The following is a 20,717-nucleotide window of genomic DNA, read 5'->3' on the forward strand; positions in this document are numbered from 1 at the left end:
ATCAAGCGGCGTGAGGCTGGAGTCCGAGGCCCCTGGTACCAGGGTGGGACCCTGTGTGACCTGGGCCAGGCGGTTAGTGTGCTTGTGTCGGGGTCCAGGTCGGTCTGCGAGACGCAGCGGAACTAGCCCCTGCCCCTCACTGGGGGAACGGGGGGGCGATGAAGCCAGAAGACTGAAGAAGCCGCTGAGCTCGCCACACGGCCTGGGCAGGACTCCGGGGCTCGTGAGCAGTGGCCACTGTCCTCGCCGTCCTCACGGCTCCTTTTCGAAGCGAAGAGAGCGATTCTCTGAGATGTGGAAACCCAGCGGGCGTGGCTCTCAGCGGGTCCGGGGCCTCCTCGAGGTTTGGATCCTGTGGCCGCTCCCACTGCCATCTGCTGGGAACAGACCCCAAGGTCAAGGGCAGCGATTCGGGTGCTGGCCTGAGGGCGGCCTGTGCTCTATGCCGCCCACGGACTCGGGGCAGATTCCCACGTGTAAGAGCAAACCTCTGTTTCCTTCGAAAGTTCTAGGAAGAAGGCCCGAGGCCTGGCCAGTCAGGAGTGGGAGGGGAGCCTCTCTGCTTCTCACAGATGTGACCATTCGGGACAAAACCAGCCCAGACCGCAGGACAGCCAACTGAAACCACCTATTTTAAAAAATCTAAAGGTCTTGTAAGCAATATCAACGTGGGGGAGGAGGAGTCTGGAGTCTCAGGAAAAGCACGGGACTAACAGGAGGCCCAAAGGAATTGTGTCACTTAGAAAAGTCACCCAGGGACGCCAGCAGGGCTCAGTCGGTTGAGCGTCCGGCTTCGGCTCAGGTCATGATCTCACGGTTTGTGAGTTCGAGCCCCGTGTCGGGCTCTGTGCTGACGGCTCAGCCTGGAGCCCGCTTCGGATTCTCTCTCCCTCTCTCTCTGCCCCTCCCCTGTTTGTGCCCTGTCTCTCAAAAAATAAATGCAAAGAAAAAGAAGAAAAGAAAAGTTACCCAAATTCTGTCTGCTTCACCTACACACTGAACAGGGAGGATGAGACCTACCTCACTTAGCTTGTAACTACCAAGGCTAAAATGGCATGTCATGAAGGCACAGAGAGAGGACTCACTGATTCCAACCAGGGTGGGCTGCACAGAGGAGGTGGCGTTTTAGACGGAGCTAAGTCGACTCAGAAATTGATGGGCAGCGAAGAGGTAGAAAGACTTCACCTGCGGGGAGAGCGTGGGCACAGGCACAGAGGACACCTGTGGTGGAGAGGGTTCTGGGGCCGCAGCACAGGAGGCTGGAGCCGGACAGAGGCGATGGGCTTGGGAAGACGGTCAGGGCCCAGGTGGGGCACGAGGAGTTTCGAGCTGGTTGCTGAGGCTCTGGGAAGCCAGAGGCAAGGGATACACTCAGGCATGTTTATGGCTCCCCCAGCTACAGGGTGGAGGTTGGGCGGGGAGGGTAGACTGGAGACAAGGAAGCGGGCAGAGATCCTGGGCCAGAACTGGGGCCACGGAGAGGAAGGGCCTGGACTTCTGGGACCCAGAGGAGCCTCCTCAACTCCAGGGGGCAGCAGGCAGGGCACTGAGGGAGGCCTGGGGGAGCCCATGGCCCTCACGGGGAGGTGGGGAAGGTGGCCCACAGAGGGCTGGGGGTTTCACGCCTACTGTCCCTGCCTCGTCGGAAAGATGATGGGACACGTTAGCTGCCAGTAAACCCCAGACCCTCCTTGGCTGCCGGCGACGGCCCCAGGACCCTGTTGCTTTTGGGGGACTTGTGGTCCGTGTCTCCTGTGTCCCCCAAACACAGGGAGCGTTCAGTGAGGGTGCGGGGGGGGCCAGGCCCAGTTCTGGGGCAGCGGGCCGGTACAACAGGGACTGGCCACGACCCCCCCCTCCCCCGTCCTGGCGCACACAGCGCCCACGGCCTGGAGAGAAGAGCCCACCCGGCTGCGAAGGGAAGGGGCCCCGGCCGCAGCTCGGGGCGTCGCGTGGTGGAGTGACAGAAGCCACGTGGCGAAGGACCTCGACACTCACAAGAAGACAGATGCGTCCAGGTCCGTCGGCTGGAAGACGGTGGGTGCAGGTGAATGCGTCGAGTCAGGGGCGTCTGCCGCTGCAGCTTCCCGGGCCTCCCGCCTCACCCGGCATTTTACAGCCCGAGCGCTTTGGAGCCTACGGTCCCTCGAACGCATCAAGCAAGCTCCCACCTCGGATGTCGGGTATCTTCCCCTCTTCTCCGGGGCGCTGCTCCCGCGGCATCTCCAGGGAGAACGGCCCCCTCTCCCTAGCTCGCCCGCTCCCCGACCCCGTCACCCCACCCTCCTACCCTGCTCGCCTTCTCCGCAGCACTCACCGCGATCCTGGGGCACAGACCGCAGTGTGCGGCCTGCTTCTCTTCCTACATCAGCTCCGTGAGGGCGGAGACTCGCTCGCAGCTGGACCCCAGCACCTACCACTGCCTGAACACCCAGGGCACTCGATGGGCATCTGTAGGGTGGACGGATGGACGGATGGGCGGGTGGACGGGAGAACGGACGAGCGAATGAACGAACATGAGGCCTTCTGACCCGAAAGCGTCTGTCCACTCTGACTCCGCTCTGGGACGCAACGTAGTTAGATCAGGCTCCTCGCACCTCCACGCTATTGGCACGTGGGGCTGCAAAATTCTTCGTTGTGGGGGCTGTCCTGTGCCCCGTGGGGCGTTTGGGGCATCCCTGGACAGTGGCACCCACCTGGGCGGTGACAACAAAAAGACCTCGAGACCATGTTTTCGGGGGGCGGGGGGGCCTGCAAAACCGCTGCCAGCTGAGAACCAGTTACGCCTTTACTGTCCGTGAGCGACTCTCACAGCTCCCTCCCCCAGAGTCCCCATGGAGAGCAGCCCGTCCCCCCCCACCCCCCCGGGCGACCTCTCCACCCCTGGGAGAGCCACAACTAGAAACTGTAGGCGTTCCTGCTGCCATTTATTGTTTTGTCACGTATTTACATTCCGCAGGAAACCTGTCCCGCGTCCGTCCACCAAGGCCTTTTGGTTCCTCACTGGCCGGACTGCTCCAGACCCCCAGGCGCAGGCTTGAGGCCAAAGCCGGGGGCTCGGGGGTGTCAGACGTTCAGCAGGAGGGGCCGGTGCTCCTCCTCGGTGGCGTCGCTGGGAGGGATTTCGTAAATGACAAACAGGGAGGAGTACAAGCAGCCCAGGAAGGACACCAGGCTAGAGAAATACATGACCCCGTTGGTGCTGCCCACGGCCGAGGTCAGCGGCCCCAGCACCAGGGACACCAGGATCTGGGCCAGGAAGTACTGGCAGCTCAGCAGGGAGATGTCCACGCCCATGCCCCGCCTGGTGCCGTCCGCACCGGACCCTGCAAACTGATCCAGAAGGAGAAACACGTCAGCGGGACACCTGGACAGCAAGGGGACCTCAGCCCCACGTTTCCTGCAGGCCCAGGGGACCCAGCGGGCTCACATTTTCCAGCGCCGACGTGCGCAGGGAGTTCAGCCAAGAGTTTAATAATATTTGTGTTCAGAGAGATGACGGCAACGAAAAGAATCCGTGACTAACAAGAGTGGAAGGGCCGTGTTCCCACAGGCCCAGGCGGCACAGAGGCTCCCTCTGGCTTGGAGATCCTGGCCTTCCCCGGCCTCTCCCGGAGAGACGGGCACTCCACGTCCCGGCCCGGCCCCCTCCCCAACCTCTGGCCGCCACGATGCCTACGCCACGCTCGGAAATACCCTCTCACGGTCGCCGTGCCTGGTCCTTTGGCCCGGCGCTCGGAGGCCCCGTGGCCTCCACGGTGGGCACGTCTCCCTGCCTCCCACCCGTGCCCCCCCCTCCCCCGCCCCGGTGCGGGGAAACTCGCTCCTTGAGCGGGTCTGCAAGGGTGACGGTGGGAGGGGACAGGGTGGGTCCCCCCGCTGCTCCCCCAGCACAGGCCACCCTCACCCACTGAGGGCAGATGACGCCACCCCCACAGACCGCTGTGCGTGCACCGCCGGGGGCGGGGGGGGCCAGCGTGCCGGGCCCGCCTCCAGACGCGGCCGTGGTTGCCTCTGGGATATTGCCAAGCCCCCCTCCCCGGGCAAGGCTGTGTCCTCGAGGGGCTGTGGAGGGGCCCCTCGTGTGTCCTGGGGAAACTGTGGCTCCCCGTGGCTACACACGGTTGGCAAGGCCACCGTGGTGGGGAGGTCACGGGTTAGTCCCGAACCTGCAACGGAGCAGAGACTGACAGGACTGTGAGCATCTAGGAGACCCTAGAGCCAGAGTCCCAAGGCTTTGAGCAGCGCAAGGGCGGCCCGAGGCTCTGGGCGTCCCTTGCCGCCGGGTGGGGCAGCCTGGCGCCGGCAGCTGGCCCATCTGTCTTCCCAGTCAGGGGGTCTCCCTCCCCTCTTGGTCCCTTGGGTGCCGTTGGCGCCGGCTGTGGCGGCTCTGCAGGTGCCGGCTGGATGTTCGGGTCGTGCACGGGGCTCACTCTCCAGCCGTCACAGCCTCAGCCCTGCCCTGGGGGAGAGTGCAGATGGGCCACTGCCTGTCCGCGTAGCTGGGAGTCCAGCTGCTGGCGGAGAAGGGGCTGGGAGGGGCCACCGCGACTACCACCCAGAGGCCCCGGGTCTGGCCCCGTGTAGTGCCTGGGTCTCTGGGCCGATTGGACTTCTCACAAAAAATACTGTGCTCAGAGCCGGCCCCCACTGAGTTCATCAGAGACTCCAAACTCCTTACAACAACTCAGGATGCCTCCTGGGCCGGGCCTGGGGGAGGCGGCAGAGGCCCTGAATGAAAAGGGGGTGCGAAGAAACCCAGGTACCAAGGTGATCTTTTAATGCAGCATTTTAAAATCTCAAAGTTACCGCAAAAAAATCTTGGATGGGAGCATTGTCGGCCATAAGAAGGAGTGACGGACACACTGACGGGCCAGGCACCTTGAGAGCCTGATGCTGAGTGACAGAAGCCAGACACAGAGGCCCCGTGTACGTGATTTCGTTTACATGAAACGTCCCGGACAGGCGAGTGCACAGGGGGCACAAAGTCAACTCGTGGTCGCGGGGGCAGGGGTGGGGGTGTGCAGTGGAAGGAAGGGGGATGGCTAATGGGTGTGGGGTTTCTCTCGGGGGCGATGAAAATGTTCTGAATCGATTGTGGTGACAGTCGCACAGCTCCGTGGGTACATGGTATGCCTGAAAGGGGCGGACTGTATTGTGCGGTGTGTTCTAGCTCAGTAAGGCTGTTAAAGGAAAATCCGTGCTGAACACAACATCAACATTTTATACGAAGGCAGGGTTCGGCTTCCTTCTTTATCCTTCTGCCTCAGACTCCACCGTGGCTCGGCACGGTGCCGCGACTTACCCGGTCTCTGCTTAAAGTCCTGCTACCGCGTTCAGTGCGGGGTTTCGGCACCAATTCCCGTCTTTCGAAATACTGCGTTCTCCTATCATTGACCTTGATCCCTGAGTTTTGTGTGTCCGAGGCAAGCCCCCGCTTGCCTCACCTGAGGCCCCGGGCGAACGGGTGACCCCGAAGCCTGACACTGGAGGACGCAAAGGGGCGGGCCTCCCCTTCCTCCCTCCCCGCTGCCCAAGTACCGCCACGAACGGGGCGGCTATGCGCTCAGGTCTGTGCCCTCTGCTGCCGGCCACTTGACGTTCTCAACGTGTGAACAGGCCCCTCGCTTTCACGGTGTAGCTGCTCTCAGGCTCATTTCTCGGGGTGTTCAGGGGGTTTCTCCAAGGAGCTGGGGGGTGGGGAGGGTGTGGAGGCCAGGCCCAGGCCGGCCTTTACAGGACCCGAAGCAGAAAAACGGAAGCACTTACCTTTTTGTTCTGGTAGTAATCGCACAGAAGCGAGTAGGGCAGGGTGCACAGGGTGGAAAATAAAATCCCGTAGGTTATGCAGAGCGACAGGACCACGTACAGGTTCCTGGACAGGGTGGCGAGCCCGGTCCCCAGGCCAAAGGCCAGGTAGGCAATGAAGTACAGTGTGCGGATGCTGAGGTATTCTTCTAGCTTCTCGAGAATAGCTGCGGGCCAGAAAGGAGGGTGAGCAGGGGCACCGGCCGGTGGTCCCGGGGGCTCTGCTTCCCTGGGCCACCTGCCCCCGGCCGGCCCTCCGGCTGGCAGGCAGCTTGCCCCAGGCCAGAAAGCCCGCTGGGGGGCCCAGGGTATCAACAGGGTGGTCTCGAGCCCCCCCCAGCGCTGCTGCAGGGGCAGGGGTCTTGGGCCGAAGCCCCACGGGGGCCCGGGGTGCGGGACTGGGAAGTAAAACCATTCTGAGGACAAGCCCGGCCGGCGGCCCGCCTGGCACCGCCTGGAGCTAAGAATGGTTTTTGTATTTGCAAATGGTTTTAAAAACAATCGAAAAGGAGACAGATATTTTGTGACACGTAAAAATCATATGAAATTCCAATTCCCGTGAGCGCAAAGGAAGTTTTACCGGATCTCGGCCGTGAACACTGGTGAGACAGAAACATCTCGTCCGAGGCGGCTCCGAGCCACAGGGGCGGAGCCCAGGGGCTCCCCAGGGGCCACGTGGCCCGCGAGGCTGACCTCGCCCACCATCTGGGCCTTGATGGAACACGTGGGCCCACGTGGGGATGGAATTTGCCCAGGCCCCCCGCTGGGATGGTACCCGGCACCCTGCAGGGACCCAACCTGGCTTCCTACGTCCCCTGTGCCCGCCAACGCGAGCCTCAGGGTCATCTCGGCCTCTGGCCTCGGCTCTCCCCACCTGCCCTCCGTTCTCTCCTGCCTCTCCCCTCCCTCTGGACCGGTCGCCCCGAAACTCCACGTGGGAAGGGTGGGGGCGGCAAACAGCACGCCCGTCTGGGGGCGACGTCGATGTTGGGGCCTGGCCCCCACTCTGCCCTCGCTTGCGGGCCTGGCCTGTCCGCCCGCTGGCTTCCTCGGGTCTCGGTGGACACCCGGGCCCTGCCCCGCCGCCCGGCCGACCCCGACGGCTGTTCCACGACTGTGTCCCCCACACCCGGAAGCCACGCCTGCGGTTGCAAAGGCACAAGCCTCCCTCCACTCGGCGTACGACCCCGCTGAAGCCATAACTCCCATGGGGGGCCCCCCACCCCGCTTCTCCCCCCCGCCCCGGGCGGCGGGTACCTGAGTAGAAGGCGGCGCTGAAGGCGTAAATGCACATCCCCCAGCAGCCCATGGTGACGCCGCTGTTGTATTTCTGATATTGTTCCGACGTGTGCGGGGCTTTGGGGTCTCCCTGAAACACCACCTCACCCATGAAGTCCGTGTAGAAGAGCAGCATTCCCTCGAACGACAGCCACCCTGGGAGGAGGGAGGGGCTCGTGACCACCGGCCCGGACGCTGGCGTGGCCCCGCCTTTCCCCAACAGGTGGTTTTACTGATCGTCAAAGGAACACAGCGCCTTCGTCGCTTGGAAACTTAAAGAAGAAATTACCTATAGCCTTGCCACCCAGAGGTCACTTGACCCCTGTTAAGATTTTCTAAGTTCCCTTCTAGCCTTTTTGAAAGCAAATACGCATTCTTATAAAGGTCATGATCTTGCAGTTCATGGGATCGAGCCCCGCGTCGGGCTCCGTGCTGACAGCTCGGGGCCTAGAACCTGCTCGGGATTCTGTGTCTCCCTCTCTCTCTGCCCCTCCCCTGCTCACACTCTGTCTCTCTGTCTCTCTCTCAAAAATAAACATTAAAAAATTTTTTAATTATTAAAAAAACACAGCTCTGTTGCTTGAAAGATGCTATTCTGTTCTTTCTCTAAACATTATTGCCACAAGGAAAGCGACTCCCTCACTCCCTCTAAATGCCTCATCCTGTTCCCCACTCGCCTCTCTGCAAGGGAGACAAGAAAATGCCTGTGGAACCGCAGCCACAGGCATGCGAGGGGGGGCATTTAACTGAGAAATGCGTCAGGAAGCGCAAATGTCGATAGGGGCCCACTATCGCCGAGGAGACTGAGGGCCCCGTCAGTTTCATCTTCAGTGGCACAAGGGGGGTGGCATTTATTGGACCTCTTGAACCCCAATAATTATCATGCACAACTTCCTATGCTATTAAAATTCTTCAATAGCCCTATATTAATGGCAGCAAAATATTGCACAAGGCGGACACGCCATTAATACATTTAACCCCTCTCCTCTCCTATTGTTCGTTTATACTTCCCGCACTCCCTGCCCCTGCTTCCCAGCTTCTGGCTATTATAAATCATGCTGTAATTAATACCTGGAACATAGATTATTTTTTTCTTAAGGAGACTTCACGCCCAGCACGGAGCCCAACGCGGGGCTCCAACCCACAACCCTGAGATCAAGACCTGGGCCGAGATCAAGAGTCAGATGCTTAACCAACCGAGTCACCCAGGTGCCCCTGGAACATACATTCTTGATAAAATTTCTGAGGATGTTCTTGCAAAGAATACCAAGCCACTGGGCCACTGGGATAAAGGTTACGGGCATTCTCAACATTCTTGGCTGTTGCCGGGGCGCCTGGGTGGCTCAGGCGGTGAAGCGTCCGACGTCGGCTCAGGTCGTGATCTCACGGTTTGCGGGTTCGAGCCCCGCGTCGGGCTCTGTGCTGACCGCTCGGAGCCTGGAGCCTGCTTCGGATTCTGTGTCTCCCTCTCTCCCTGCCCCTCCCCCAGTCGGGTTCTGTCTCTCTCTCTCTCTCAAAAATAAACAAACATTAAAAAAAAAGATTCTTGCCTGATGCCAAATTGCCTTCTAGAAAGTCATCCTGATTTATGGTCCACGATGTTTGAGAGCCTAGAGCATCTCAAATGCTTAATCAGCCTCAGAGGCTCAACGGCCCTACAGCAAGGAGGTACCACACGGAATGAGGTGAGAGCCAGGGCTTTTTCCGTGGCTATCGGAATGCCAAGGCCGGTGGGTTCAAGGCCGGTGCCGGGCACAGGCGGGCACGTGTGAGTGTCGGCACACATGTCCATCCCGGCTCTGAGAGCAGGACAGCAGTGAGGCTCAAACGGGCTTAAGACACAAGTCCCTCCAGAGGCACCACTTCACCGTGAATTGTCCCAGGAGCTTTTGGTAACGAGAATCCGGGCTCCGTGGAGACCCCGCGTCCCGCTCGGGGGAAGGGGTGCGCCTCGATTCGGGGCTACCTGGCCCTTCCTGGAGAAAAGCCCCCTCGGGCAGCCCCACGCCACGTCCTGCCCTTGGTGGCGTCTCAGGAGTCCTGAACTCATGGGAGATGACCCCCAGCCCGGGACGTGGCGCTCTGGGAGGCCGGCGGGGGAGGGAGTGGCCCGGGCCAGAGGGCCGCGTCCCCGCCACAGAGCGAGGCGGGGACACGGAGGCACCGGGAGGTCTGCCAAGAGCTCACCCAGGAAGTGGTTGACGCAGAGATTGCGAAGCGCCTTGGGCATGTTGCAGATGGTGACACACAGGTGCCTCATGGACAGAGGCTGCCCCGACGGCTCGCTGGAGCCCGCCAGCTCGCTCTCGTACTTGACGCCGTTCAGTAAAATATTTGCCACCTGTGGAGGAAGCCACACAAACCTCCTCAACGGAGCAGCACGTCGCGGCCGCCACACCGAGGCGCGGATGTCGCCGCGACGAGAAAGTGAATCAGAGACACGCGCGCGCGCGGGGGCCGCGGAGGTCCGCCTTCCCGGGCGGGGCCAGCGGAACGCCGAGCGCCGCCCTGAACGACAGGGCCCACGTCAGGCCATCTCTTCTGGGACGTGGCGCAGCCGGGAACAGAGCCCCGTGTCGGGCGTGCCCCCGCCTTGGCCCCAGGGCGGGAGATCTATGCCACGGAGCGCGAGGGAACACCTCGTCGGACGTGAAACACACTTGAAATACAAGAAATATGGGTCAGTTCAAATCCAGACGGTACAGAAGTCCCTTCTCTTCCGCAACAGCGGCGGGTAGAAGACTTCTTGCCCGGTGAGTGGGGAATCTGTTTAAAACTCTCTATCCACACGGAGGCCAAGTGAGCAGGTGCAGGGAGCGGACACGCTTACCTCGGCCCTTGGGGGGCCGGGTGGGGGGTGGTCTAGATTTCTCTCTGGGGCCCGGGAGCACCGCTCCCCCGGCAAACGGCAAACGCGCTCGCTGATCCGGTTTGCGAAGTCCTCCTGGGACGAGAAGGTGTCAACGCCACGGTCGCCCTGCCTGGGCCGCTGGTGTAGACACCAGCCGGGTGACCTAACGGTTGTGCGAGCAGCGAGGGGCGGGAAGAGACGCCCTCCCGGCTCCGGGCGGGACCTCGTGCTGCGGTCAGCTCCCGGACATTCCAAGTGGGGACGCCGAGGAGGCCAACAGCCCATGGCACCGGCCCCCCGGGCAGCCATGCCCACCGAGCTTGTCACCCGTTTCTGCCGGAGGAAGACCACTCACATCACACTCGTGCCCGCTTGAGGCTGGGCGTGTTTCTATTTAGCTCAGGATTCTTCCTCTCCTCGAAGAGCTGACTCACAAATTGTACTACACCGAGGACGGAAATAGGAGGGATTCAAGTGAGATTTTCAACCATAACTAAAGAGCTGTATCTAGAAGGCGGTTTGAATTTTTTTGTTTTGAAACAGCGTAGGCTGGTCGGGGATCGACAAAAGTTCTGACCGAGTGCTCCGATGTCATCCATGAACGAAGAGAACGCCCTTGACCTGGGCGATTAGAGAAATCTCTCTCTTCTGACAATAAGGGGATGTCCTGACCCTCTAGTGACGTCGGGTTCTTCGAACCTTTCCCAGATCTGGACCCTGGAGATGTGCTCGGTGCTGCCCACGGGGGAGCCTCGAGACCTCCCCTCAAGGAGGCCACGCACCTGCCCAGCACCCTGCCTCGGGGCGAGAGGACGGTCGCCCTTACGAGACGATGCAGACCCACGAAGACTGACTAAGCCCTAGCGCCCCGGAGAAGAGCAGACCAGACCCACAGGCGCACTCGAGGACTGAACAACGGAGAAAAGGAACGGCCGCCTCGACACGTGTCTCCAGTCCGCCTCCCCCTGAGTCAGGGAGTCCGTCGGTCCTCCCGGGCGCACAGAGGGGCCGCCTGGCCGGGGGACAGCCCCGTGTGGGTGCACTTCACGGGGACACGCAGCCCTGCCGTCAGGCGGACACGTCAGCAGGCCACGCTTCCCAGCCACCCGGCCTTCAGGACGGCCCGCCGCCCGCGCGCCCGTGCGGGCTGAACACGGTTGTACGGGGCTCCTGCCCGGGAAACTCCGAGTTCTTACTGACATTCTCGCTCACCCTTGGCACAGGCGGGCCGCGGAACTATTATGTGTCCTGGAACTGACGAAATACCTTCCTGTTATTTCAAGCAGCCTCCTCAAGACAACGGAGCCTGACGGCGGTTAAAATCCCGCCTTATCAGCCGGTGGCCCTGCAGCCGATCCGACGTGTACTAAGCACAACGCAAACAGCCTTCGGGAAGGTTCTCGGCCGGCACAGACCCTGCCGCGCGCTGCCTTTTAGAATGCAGAGTCCTGAGAGCTTCTGGGGCGGCCGGCGGAGGCCGGACGCCGGGAGAGGGACGCGGGGAGGGCCCGGAAACGCCTGCCAGGTTTTCCGTTCGGTGTCCACCTTTGCGGGAGACTGGCGGGCAGCAGGTTCGCGCCGCCAAGGTGGGGGGTGGGTGGGTGGGGGGAGCAGGAGGGGCTGCAAATGCAGATGCTCGCAACAGGCTCACCGCAGCCTCGTCCTGGCCTGGGTGGCCTTCAGGCAAACGTGGCCGCATCTCAAAGGAGCGTCCCTTTAATGGTGGCCCGTGTATTAAGCCATCGATGGGCCCGTGACAGACACCCTGAACTCCCTCGTGTGGGGTGGGGGGGGCCGGTCTCTTCACCGACGCGTGGGGCTTGTCTATTTAGATCCGCAGACCTTCTGATCCCCCCCAGCAGGGAGGGCTCCGGATGTCTTTCCAGAGCGACAATCCCTCTCCATCTAACTGGGGGCTGGGGGGCGGTGAGGGGGGGCTGTGGACAACACACAGTGACAACACACGCTGACCCGTGGTCCCCCTCACCCTGACTTTTACCTGCTGACTGAAGGTCACGTTCCTCCTCCGGCTGGTTTCGGGGCCCCCTCCTCCAGCCGCATCCGGGATGGCCAGGGTCTGGGGTCTCTTCAGGATCCCGGCCGATCGCGGTTTGGGGGCGTCCAGGGAACCCACCCTCAGCACGTCCCCGTCGGGGCCGGCGGCCAGCGCCACCTCCCGCCTGTCCCCGAGGCCGCGGTCCTGGCGGTAGAAGCCGTCGGGGGCCCGGGGGAAGCTGAGGCTAATGGCCTGTGGCGGGGCGCTGCTGGGGATGGCCAGGTAGTTGTCGTGGCCGCCCGTGAAGCAGTCGATGAGCACGCTGTCGATGTTGGAGGTGGCGAAGGACGAGGCGAACTCGTTGATGCCGGTCAGGGAGCCGTCCCTGCTGGTGAAGCTGCCGTACTTGGGCGTCAGGGGGCTGAGCGGGGAGATGGGGCTGGAGAAGCTGGCGTACAGGCTGGTGGCCGGGTGGCAGGGGAGGGGCTCGCCGGGCCCCTCCTCGCACAGCATGGGCGGGGAGGGCGGCAGGGGGAGGCTGGGGCTCTTCATGGTGGCCTTCTTCTCGCCGGGGGGCCGCAGGGGTCTCTCGGGGATGCTGACCAGCGTGAGGACGGTGGTGATGCTCAGGGTGACCGCGGTGAAGATGTAAATGACCCTCAGCTGCCCGCCCAGGGCTCTCCCGAAGCTGGTTTTGTCCCAGTGGATGCCCCCGACCACGTACCCGAATCCTCCTCCGAGGCCTGCGGAGAGAAGCGGGGTTAGGTCCCCGGGGCCGGGAAGGCCCTCAACGGTCACGGTTCCAGACCATCATTCTGGAAGAATAAGGACCATGGTTCTTACTCAAGTTGCTTACTCGTGTGTGTGTGTGTGTGTGTGTGTGTGTATGTGGTGGGGGAGGGGGGATCACGTGGCCACCCTGTGTCTTGCTCGCCCGATGCCAGCATCCTCATACACGGCCACCATTAAGAGTCACCCCCAATGGTGACCGAGGACGGCCACCCTGGTGACTAGCTCTCCGGGTCAGCGGGCCACCGGGACACAACAGGGCTGCGGGAATCCGGTCCTTTCCTCTGCTCCCACTTGCTGTATCCCAAGGCCTCCGGGAACAGGTAAAGGGCAAACTGATTTGTGCAGCACAACGTTAAAATGCAGGCAATGCCGCGTTGCAGCCGGCCCCCGGCACGGCATATACTCACCTCCAGAAAGTGCTGCTCCCCCTACCCCCCAGCTCCCCCCACGTCCCAGCGCCCCCCCGGGCCCCTTCGCCACTACATTCTGGAGCCCGTCTACTGGTTGGGAGGCGAGTCTGTTTACTTCTGCTGCTGAAGAGGAACCTGCTTCCCCGCAGCGTGTGGGCTCTCTGGCTGCCCTCCGCGTTGGGGGCAAGCAGCCACTTTTTTTTTTTTTTAATTATATTTTTAATTTATTTATTTTTTAACGTTTATTCATTTTTGAGACAGAGAGAGATAGAGCATGAATTAGGGAAGGTCAGAGAGAGAGGGAGACACAGAATCTGAAACAGGCTCCAGGCTCTGAGCTGTCAGCACAGAGCCCGACGCGGGGCTCGAACTCACGGACCGTGAGATCATGGCCTGAGCCGAAGTCGGACGCCCAACCAACTGAGCCACCCAGGCGCCCCTAGCAGCCACTTTTAAATAGTAACTCTTTTTTTAAAAAAAAAAATTATTAATTTTTCAGAGAGAGCAGGGGAGGGGCAGACAGAGACAAGGACAGAGGATCTGAAGCGGGCTCTGCGCTGACAGCTCAGAGCCTGGAGCCTGCTTCTGATTCTGCCTCCCCCAGTCGCGTTCTGTCTGTCTCTCTCAAAAATAAATAAACATTAAAAAGAAATTAAAAAAAAAAAGAAACACAGAGAAGGAACTATTGAAAAACTGGACAAAGGACTTACATGTCTATTTAATGTCTGTTTCTCCAAAGAAGACATACAGATGGCCAATAAGACATGGAAGGATGCTCAACTTCACGAGCATTTAGGGGAATGCCAATCAAAACACAACGAGATTCCACTTTATACCCATCAGGATGGGTCGTATCAGGAAAAAAAAAAAAAAAAAAGAAAGAAAAAAACCAGAACATGACAAGTGCTGGCCGGGAGATGTGGTGACATCGGAAAATTTGTGCTTTCCTGGCAGGAGGCAAAATGATACAGCTGCCACGGGGCACAGTGTGGAGGTTCCTCGAGAAATTTAAAAGAGAAATACTGTAATTTTCCTTCCGGGTTCGTACCCCAAAGAATCGAAAGCAGGGCCTTGGAGAGTTATCTGCACACCCGTGTTCGTGGCAGCAATATTCACAGCAGCCAAAACGTGGAAGCTACCCCTGTGTCCATCAACGGGTGAGTGGATAAGCAAGCTACCATCTGTACGCACAACGGGATGTTATTCAGCCTGAAACGGGAAGGAAATTCTGACACCCGCTACGACACGGATGGACATTACCGGAAGTGAGATAAGCCCAAACCCCGCACTGGTCCTGCCGAGACCCCTCCAGAAGTTCCCTGGACCCACAGCCACACGGGTGTATGAATAGAGTCCGGCAGTGGCATTTTCTAGAAGAGGCGACGGAGGCCCGGACAGACTGAGCCGTCTGCCCCCGTGTCACACGACAAACAGGAGGACACCGATTGAGGCCTCCCGCCCCTCCGTCCGGGTCCCGCACGACCCCGTCTTGTCACGTCTTTCCCTTGACGCTGGCAAACACCTTCCACCTCTATTTTAAATGGGATTGTCTTAGTCCGTTTTATGTTGTAACAGGATACAGGTTTTGTATTGAGAAAGCTGGGAGTACTGATTTGTATGGGATAGTTTGATAACCAAAGAGCACCCTGAATTCCCACACTGCTCTGCGGTGAATTCTCTGGAAGTTTTCACCTGCCCCGTCGCTGAGCCCATTGGTGATAACCCTCAAAGCAACAACTTTGAGTGGCTGGACCCACCAAGGTCCCAGCTGAGGCTGAACAAGGCGAAACTCCGCCTTCTTATTTCAACCCTCAGGTGTGAACAACCGACCTTTTTGTAGTCTAGATGGTGCCATGATTTTGCAGGGTTTTTTGCTCTGTTTTGTGTGTGTGTGTGTGTGTGTGTGTGTGAGACATCACCATTTAAAATGGCCCCCACGTGTAGCGTTGATGTACTGCTGTCTCTTGTTGGTAAGTTCGAGAAAGCTGTGATGTGTCTTATGAAGAAGTGTGCGAGATGAGCTTTGTTCAGGGACGTGTTACAGGGCTGTCGGCCATGCGCTCAATGGCACTCAATCTGTGATATACATTCCAAGGGTGTCTTTAAATAGAAACACATAAAACAAGTTTAGGTATTGATTGGTTGATGAAAATGTGACCAGAGGTTCACAGGGAGCTAACCCTGTACTTTTCCTTGGGGCAGTGACTCGGTATTGGCTAATTCAGGGTTCATGGCAACTCTGTAGAACGTAACTACTCGAACGATGAGAATAAAGTATACATAAGGCTATATACACAGTTACGCACACACATTTATAGCTGTAGCTATAGTTAATACACATATACGCATGTATCAGCATTATATATTATTACTAAAATATATCATTTGAGATATATATTTTCTTCTTTTTATTTTATTTTATTTTTGAGAGAGAGAGAGAGAGAGGGAGTGGGGGAGGGCCAGAGAGAGAAGGAGGGAGAGAATCCCAAGCGGGCTCCGCGCTGTCAGCATAGAGCCCGATGCGGGTTCGAACCCACGAACCGTGAGATCGTGACCGGAGCCGAAACCAAGAGTCGGCCTCGTAACCCACTGGGCCCCCAGGCGCCCCTGAGACATACATTGTCAGTCACCTCAGTGGTCATCTGCATGTGCGAGTTCAGCCCCCCGTCCCCCCGCGCTGTGGACACCTACCCGCCAGGAGGGCGTGGATGTTGAGGCCGCGGTCCTGGTCGGCGGGGCCGCACACGTCCATCATGTAGGCGTGGCTGGGGTTGTCTGCCGAGTCCGCGCTGAAGTCCACCAGCACGACCCCGCACACCGTGAGCAGGAGGCCCCACTTGTGGTTGTCAGCCGAGTCGGCCAGCGCCGCGCCCAGGTCCCTGCCGTTGAGCAGGAGCGAGAGGCCCAGCAGCGCCCCTGCGGACAGAGAACCGACGTGACTGGAGGAAACGCGGAGCAGCCCGGGGCTCGAGTCAAGCATCTTTAGGGCCCCGGAGAATTCCTCTGTAATCAAACTTCAAGCAGAGCCCATCGGAAAAGTCACCCGCAGACTCACCATATATATATATATATATATATATATATATATATATTTTTTTTTTTTTTTTTTTTCGGCTTGGGTCGGGGTTTTTTATTTTGTCAAGCAGAGCAGGAACGACATACACGTTATTAACTCACTCTTAAAAAATCAAAGTGATGTATTCTCACAGTGACCTCGGGCCAGGCTAGGGGTGCGCCCTGCCCCCACACGCGAGAAATGATCTGTATATCCCTGCTTCGGTCACCAATGGTCTAGGTTTTGCTAAGAGGAAGCAGTTGGGGCCTTTTTTCCTTTCCTTTCCTTTTTCTTTCTTTTTTTTTTTTTTTTTTTCCACTTTATTTCAATTCCAAAACGACAGACCTATAGCCAGGACAAGAATGAAAGGGCGTCTCCTTCCAAACCTTGAGGTACATCGGTCACTCCAAGCACCCAACAGTGGCTGCAGTAGGAATCCTGAAACAGAGCAGGCCAGTGGTCATTGCTGGGGTCCCCACGGCACCCTGGGCTGGACAGTGAGGGAGACTCATCACACCCCTCAAACACCTGCACCCCTGCGTCCCGGGGCAGCAAAAGAACAGACGGTAAAACTCGGAGTACACAGCCCTAAGCTCGGAAAACAAAAGACAGAGTCTTGGGAAAGCTCAGCTTCCCCCGCTACATTTTCTAGTCAGGCCCCCCCTAAGGCCCTAAGCAGCCATGACCTTCCTTGGGAATCCAAGAAATTCCAGGACCCCCCAGCCCCAAACCACAGGAAGCTTTATCGCTTGGATCCTCCAATGACAGCTCCCAGATGGTGGGAATCCTCCGGGTCTGCGAAATTCCTGTTCTGTAGTCTGGTTTCGACAGAGTCCCTTACAATATGGGGTGTGACGACGACCATACCTGTGTTCTCCCACAGCCCCAAACTAACGAGTGGAACTTAACTCTCGTTCCTCCCTTGGCCCCTGGGGACCCTCTAGCTGCTTCGACTCGGGCTTCCGGAAGCTTCCAGAGGTTTCCGGAGGCCATCCGCCATCGGGGCTGAGCTGGGGCTCACCGAGGATCGGGCTGATGAACCACACCAGACTGTAGAGCTGGTCGGGCAAGCCCATCTGTAGGAGCACGGGGGTCACATATGCCGTCTCCATGGCATAGCTGAACTCGATGCCGAAGAGAATACAGCCATTGAAAAGCAGCTCCCGGAAGGACCTCTGAGGGTGCAGGTCCCCAAAGTCCACCAGCTCGATGGGACATGGGGTGTTGGGGGGCGGGGGCGGGGAGGGACGAATGTACTTCCTCCTCTTGGGGTGTCGTTTGAAGTTGTTGGCTCGGTGGCTGATGTGCCGGGTCACGGACCCCGTGTAGCCGGAGATCTGAGACCTCCAGAAGTCCTGAGGAGCCAAAGTGGGGAGCAGAGCCTCTCCCGGAGGGGTGCCGCTCGCCGGGGGGATCATCGTAGGGGGGGCCGGTGCGAGTGCCTGCGGGGAAAGCCCGTTTGGGGGCGACGGTGACTCACCAGGGCCTCCACCACGAGAGTTGATTTTTCCAGGTGGATCCCTCCCACCACCGCCCCCCCCCCCCCAAGCTGGCACCTGCTCGTCCTTCTCATATGAGAACGGATGAGTTCACGGTGCAGAACCCTTAGAGTCAAACGCTGTGCCCCCCAAAGTAGAGCCTACTGCTTGCGGGTGATGTCACCGGGCCTCAGTTTTGACTCAGTGCAGCTCCTGCTCAGGAGACCAAAGCTGACGCTGTCCCCCTGCCCAGAGGGAGGACCCCAGCCCTCAGGTCCCTGCGCTGAAGTTCAAGGGGACCGACCCCGCCCCCTTGGCTCCACGAGGAGGAGTGGAAGCAGCCAGGCTATTTTAGGACCTGCAGCCCATTCTGGGAACTATTTTTGCTTTTCCCTGCAGGTCCCAGGGGAGCCCCGCGGCAGGGACAGGCTCGGGGCATGACCCACCAACACACACCCTGAGTGCACGGTCAGGGGACAGTCCTTCCTTCGTGAGATGGAAAGTCGCAGCGGTCACCTTGCCTAACGCTTACGTCTACTCTTCCCAGGAGGCTGGGGCCCTTGCCTAAAAGCAGATGCATGAGTTTAATTCAAGGCCTTTCCTTACAGCACCAATGGATGAGTGAATCTGTAGTCAAGTCAGGAGAACGGAGACTTTTAGCGTGTTTGAAAATGCTCTCTTTAAAGAAATAAACCAAACGCCCTGAATAGGAATACAATTTACCAAAAAAAAAAAAAAAAAAAAGTGAGGAACAAAAAGAAGCAGGGGGGTGAAAAATGAATCCCCACCCCCCGCCGCCCCCACCCATCCTCAAATCATTTTTTGGAGCAATCTTCACAACGCCCAAGCCCCAGGTAGGAGTTAGCAAGGGCGCAACCTTCTTCCCGCTCCCTGGGGTTAGTAGCAATCTGCCACACAGAGACCTGTTCCTGGTCATGTTCCTGGTCCTTCACTGCTTTGGGATTAATCTAGATTGTCCTTCACTGCTTTGGGATTAATCTAGATGTTGAAAGAATGGATTCCAGTATGATGACCTGTGCATTTTGGCCAACGTCAATTTTACTAAGCCTAGGGAGAGGAAGGCTACCAAAGTCGGAGGGAAAGAGGCAGATAAAAACACAAGAGGGCACCTTCTAGGATTACGCCCGGCCTCTGGGACAGCTCACCCCATCTGCCTCGCAGAAAAGCAACTGCCTACATTTCCTTTGAAGTCCTTCCTGAGAAGCAGGTCCCAAACTCAAGACAACGCCCCCCAACATTGACCAACTTCCTGCCAAGGACACTTGTTATTTACCAAGATAAATATTATAAGCTTTTTTTTTTCAAAATTACTTTTTAAAAAATGTTTTTATTCATTTGAGAGAGAGAGAGAGAGAATGAGCAAGGGAGGGGCACAGAGAGAGGGACAGAGGATCCAAAACAGACTCTGGGCTGTCATCACAGAGCCTGACACGGGATTCGATCTCACCAACAATGAGATCATGACCTGAGCCAAAATCAAGAGTCGGACGCTTGACTGAGCCACCCAGGCACCCCTTTCAAAATTGCTCTTAAGCTTTAAAAATGAGGCCCTTATTTCTGACGTTAGCTCACCGCCTTCCATCACACCGTCACTAATCCATAACTTCCTTATGAAGCTCTTCAAAATGCCTCATCACTCCAGATTTGTATCCTAGACTCCACCCCCTACCCCACCTGCTCAGGGATTATCTTCCTTCTGTTCAGAAGACACGAACAGCGGAAGTGATTTTCTTTAGAGACACCCTGGCAGGATCCAGAGCACAGTGTTAACCCACCGACCCATCCACCCACCCACTTATCCACCCAACCATCCACATGCACACCACACATCCACCCCATGGTCTTCTTTCTAATCCACGCACCCACCTTTCCAACATGCATGCACGCATGCATCCACCCTTCCAAACATCCACTCTGATCCATCCGTCCATCCATGCATGCATCCATCCGTCCATGCATCCATCCGTCCATGCGTCCATCCATGCATGCATCCATCCATCCATGCGTCCATCCATGCATGCATCTATCCACCCCTACCCATCCCCCACTCATCTACTCATTCACCCTTCTACCCATCCATTCATTCACCAACCTACCCATCTTCCCATTTGGCTGGGTACTAAGTACCAAGACACTGAGATCAGAGAGACAAAAGAAAGACAAAGCTCCTGCCCCTGAGTTGGGTGGGAAGTGGAGGGAAGGAGTTCTAAGCAGTGGGAACCACCTGTGTAAAGGAGACGTGTGTGCAACAGTTGGGCACCATGTCAGCATGGTGGGGGATGAGGCCACTGGGAAGGGATCGGCTGACGATGCAGGGCCTTGTGGCCCTGCTAAGCGACGGATTTCACACCGGGATGACGGGGACGGATATACCCAGAGACCCAGTCTCCTCTTGCCTCTGTGGCTTATCTTATGGCCTCAGAAAAATCCCACGCTATGTCCAAAACAAAAGCAGATATACCTAAGAACCATGTAGGCAGGTAATACTTCATTAAAAACATGATCCACTTATGACAATTAAGTCAAGCTTTTTTTTGTTTTTAAAGCTAAACTTCTTGGTTGTGCTCTTCCTATTCTAGCTCAGGCCCTTGGACATAGTAAATATTCCAGAAAAATCTGTCCTTTGGCCAGTCTTGCCTTTAAAAACCCAGGTGGCTGTTAGCATTCTCCGGGGCGTCACTCTCTCATTAGAACCACAGAAACCAAGCGCCCGTTGGAACACCACTTAATCAGACCATCTCTTTGAAAGTCAGAAGGAAGACCTTTGGCACAAGTGTGTGGGGAGCTTGACCCGACCCCACCCACCCGGTCGTAGCCCCACATCCACGGCAGTGACTAACTCCCTCTCTGCCACTCCGCCATCGCTCTTTCCTATAAGCATGTTACCCCCATAGAGTGAACTTAAGTGCACGGGCATTAGAAGCCTTGCCTTTCATTTTGGAATGAAGAACCATGGGCCACCCTGGAAGAATTTCAGATTCAAACCGCATATAGTAGAAGCATATTTTTGAAAAGTGGAGACTGTTCA

General features: G+C 58.0%; 1 protein-coding gene across 3 annotated transcripts in view; it reads right to left on the reverse strand.

The window, feature by feature from the left end:
* The window catches only part of SLC45A1 (solute carrier family 45 member 1), a 22,661-nt gene continuing 1,944 nt past the window's right edge, over positions 1-20,717 (reverse strand). Inside the window, exons 2-9 of one of the 3 annotated variants that reach the window (XM_053899023.1) lie at positions 17,212-17,632; positions 16,536-16,628; positions 15,827-16,051; positions 11,937-12,676; positions 9,274-9,427; positions 7,066-7,242; positions 5,770-5,975; positions 1-374 (exon numbers count right to left, since the gene is read on the reverse strand). In XM_053899023.1, the coding sequence (XP_053754998.1) occupies positions 123-374; positions 5,770-5,975; positions 7,066-7,242; positions 9,274-9,427; positions 11,937-12,676; positions 15,827-16,051; positions 16,536-16,628; positions 17,212-17,632 (2,268 nt within the window). In that variant the 3' untranslated portion in view covers positions 1-122. Of the gene's footprint in view, positions 375-2,910; positions 3,334-5,009; positions 5,184-5,769; positions 5,976-7,065; positions 7,243-9,273; positions 9,428-11,936; positions 12,677-15,826; positions 16,052-16,535; positions 16,629-17,211; positions 17,633-20,717 lie in introns of those variants that run through there. The other 2 variants (XM_019461281.2, XM_053899024.1) reach the window with 2 other exon arrangements.

Source organism: Panthera pardus, unplaced genomic scaffold (genome assembly GCF_024362965.1).
Source record: "Panthera pardus isolate Hobbes unplaced genomic scaffold, ASM2436296v1 HiC_scaffold_11, whole genome shotgun sequence".
NCBI lineage: Eukaryota > Metazoa > Chordata > Mammalia > Carnivora > Felidae > Panthera > Panthera pardus.